At 36.3% G+C, this 2,560-nt stretch overlaps 1 protein-coding gene across 1 annotated transcript in view; it reads left to right on the plus strand.

The window, feature by feature from the left end:
- Positions 1-1,202: 1,202 nt before the first annotated feature.
- LOC109588958 (uncharacterized) overlaps positions 1,203-2,560 on the plus strand; it is a gene marked incomplete at its 3' end in the record, with an annotated part of 9,689 nt that continues 8,331 nt past the window's right edge. Inside the window, exons 1-3 of the mRNA XM_020005064.1 lie at positions 1,203-1,264; positions 1,318-1,596; positions 1,652-1,732. Of these exons, the coding sequence (XP_019860623.1) occupies positions 1,219-1,264; positions 1,318-1,596; positions 1,652-1,732 (406 nt within the window). The remainder of the gene's footprint in view (positions 1,265-1,317; positions 1,597-1,651; positions 1,733-2,560) is intronic.

Raw genomic sequence — 2,560 nt, forward strand, 5'->3', positions numbered from 1 at the left:
ATAATAATAATAATCATAATAATAATAATAATAATAATAATAATAATGATAATAATAATGATCATCACTGCTGCAACCTATCTATACTTATAAACAGGTTCCATCATTGATTATTATTATTATTATTATTATTATTATTATTATTATTATTATTATTATTATTATTATTATTATTATTATTATAACAAAATCAGACACACTGCAGAAGACAAAAAAGAGACAGAGAAGGGAAAGCCCATAGAGAAAAGAAAATCAGGGACAAAACAAAAAAACAGGAAAAGAAAAACCACAAACAAAACACAAAATAAAAACAAAAAGTCCTACAGTTGACCATCCACCTCAGGAGACAAGATGGAAGATCTACCCAACCACATCTGGGCATTGGACCGCCACAAAGTCACAGACAGTCTTTGAAAAAGATGGAGAGTGGGTTCAGAGGGAGGGAGACCAAACCGAGTTCCAAGATGGTGACCGAAAGCCCGGAAGATAGAAATAGCAGTGGAACTCCAACCCCCGAGAGACTCAACAGCGAGTGGAACAAAATCAACCCCAATGCGATGACAATTATCAAAATGGACAACCCGTTTGCGGTGTTCGGCCACCAATAAAGCAGAACCCTGAGAAGATGCAGAATTAGTAATAGTCTGCTGTTGGAGGGGAGAGATAACTGTAACGTCCATAGCAGTAGGACGGCCCTGAGACCATTATTATTATTATTATTATTATTATTTCAACTGTAAAAACATAGTATGCGTGGACAAGGACTAAGGAACAATATCAAATGAACAGTTAAAGACTAACTGCAACTTGTACTGCAACCATAAGTACTAATAGCTCGACTAATAGTAATGGATTATATATATTCAGTAATTGACTACTGGATAATGTTTATATACATGTAAGCCTACTAGATACTAACCAGTACTCCATCCACTTCGTGATTTAAAAAACCATGATCCACTGAGCTGCCTTTCTTGATGTTTCAGGCTTTCAGCCTCCTGAGCGAGCTCCTGAGTGAGCCTCCATAGCTCCTTGACATCCCTCCCCCTTATTCATTAATTAAGCTAAACTACTTATTATTCATAGTGTCTATCCCTATGGATAGTTTCCAGGAACAGTTACACCTAACTCCGGACAACTATCCAGGAATAATGCGCTAACCGGGTGGCTGTGTTACTGTGTAGGCGTCGCGAGAAAGGCGGCCCGGCCCGCCTTAAAATGGCTTTGGAACTCGCCTCCTCTCTGCTGAGTGAAAGGACCTTAAGTGAGTTCAGGATTGAAACCATTAGAATTATTCTTATTATGTGGTTGCCATAGGCATCCAGGATCTTGATGATGTGATTTTTTTACTTGAAAGACATCACTACAGCAAGACATCATATGATCGACTTGGTCTACGTCTTAAATTATCTCAAAATACACTAGAGACTATAAAGAACGACCACAGAGACGTTCATTCTTGTTTTACGGAGTGTTTGGCTAGCTGGTTGCGTAAAGCTGATAGAGTAGAGAATCCAACAATAGATACACTGATAGCTGCTCTTAGAGGAACAGGAGAGAATGCTGTAGCTGATGGCATTAATGAAGAAAGACAAAGTAAGTAAAATCAATATTTGTAAATGAATTCTTACATGTATCTTTCATCATTTAGGATATAGATCTATTGGCATGTTAAGAAGCCGAAGTGAAATGGAAGCCACACCCTCAACATTGCATACCAGTACCAGTGAAGGTGAGCAATTCAGCTCCGTAGATGATGCATGTGAGTGTGTATCCAGAGAAAGGTTGTTCATAGGTGTAGGAAAAGGGGGCTGGGGGCAAGTTCTCTAGGCTTATAGATCCTCGTATAGATCATAGATCCATCTTCATTGCTAATGTAATCCTTCATTTATCACATAAAAATGTTTAAAGAGTAGTGCTGGGGAGAAGAAGCTTGCAAAGCTGTAAATTTTGTGGATTTATGAATTTTTAAAGATTTGCAAAATTTACTTTCCCGAAAATCAAATTACTATGGTAAAAGATGGCAGAGGGCATAAATTCATGAAAATTAAAGTGTAACTGACATGATTTTTTGGGGTATTTTTTATTGACCTAACATGACCATATTATCATAAAAATACTATTTGGAAAGTTTTATTGTCTGAAAAAAATTATTCACAGAGATATGAGCCTTCAAAGTTGCTCATTTTGCTTCCTGCCATTTTACATCCTGTCAAGGGGTGTGGCTAAACGTGATGTCATAGAAGGCTTATGCTTGACTTTTACCATTGACTGCAATGTAATTTTAGTAGATAATATCTCTGTTAGATTTCATTTTATACCTTTTAGCTTTAATCCTGTATAAAAGTGATAGATTGTGCTTATAAATCATAATAGTCAGAGGACATCTGAGTCATTATGGCTAGCGATAGCTTACTTTTGAAAATCCATAATGAAGCTGTTCTTGTGTATTTTGTATATTTAATAGTTCATTCTTGTGTTCTAACACTGGTAAACAAAATTAGTACATGAAATTTGTTGAACCACACAAGAACAGCTTCATTATGGATTGTCAAAAGTA

Source organism: Amphimedon queenslandica, unplaced genomic scaffold (assembly GCF_000090795.2).
Source record: "Amphimedon queenslandica unplaced genomic scaffold, v1.1 AMPQUscaffold_11746, whole genome shotgun sequence".
NCBI lineage: Eukaryota > Metazoa > Porifera > Demospongiae > Haplosclerida > Niphatidae > Amphimedon > Amphimedon queenslandica.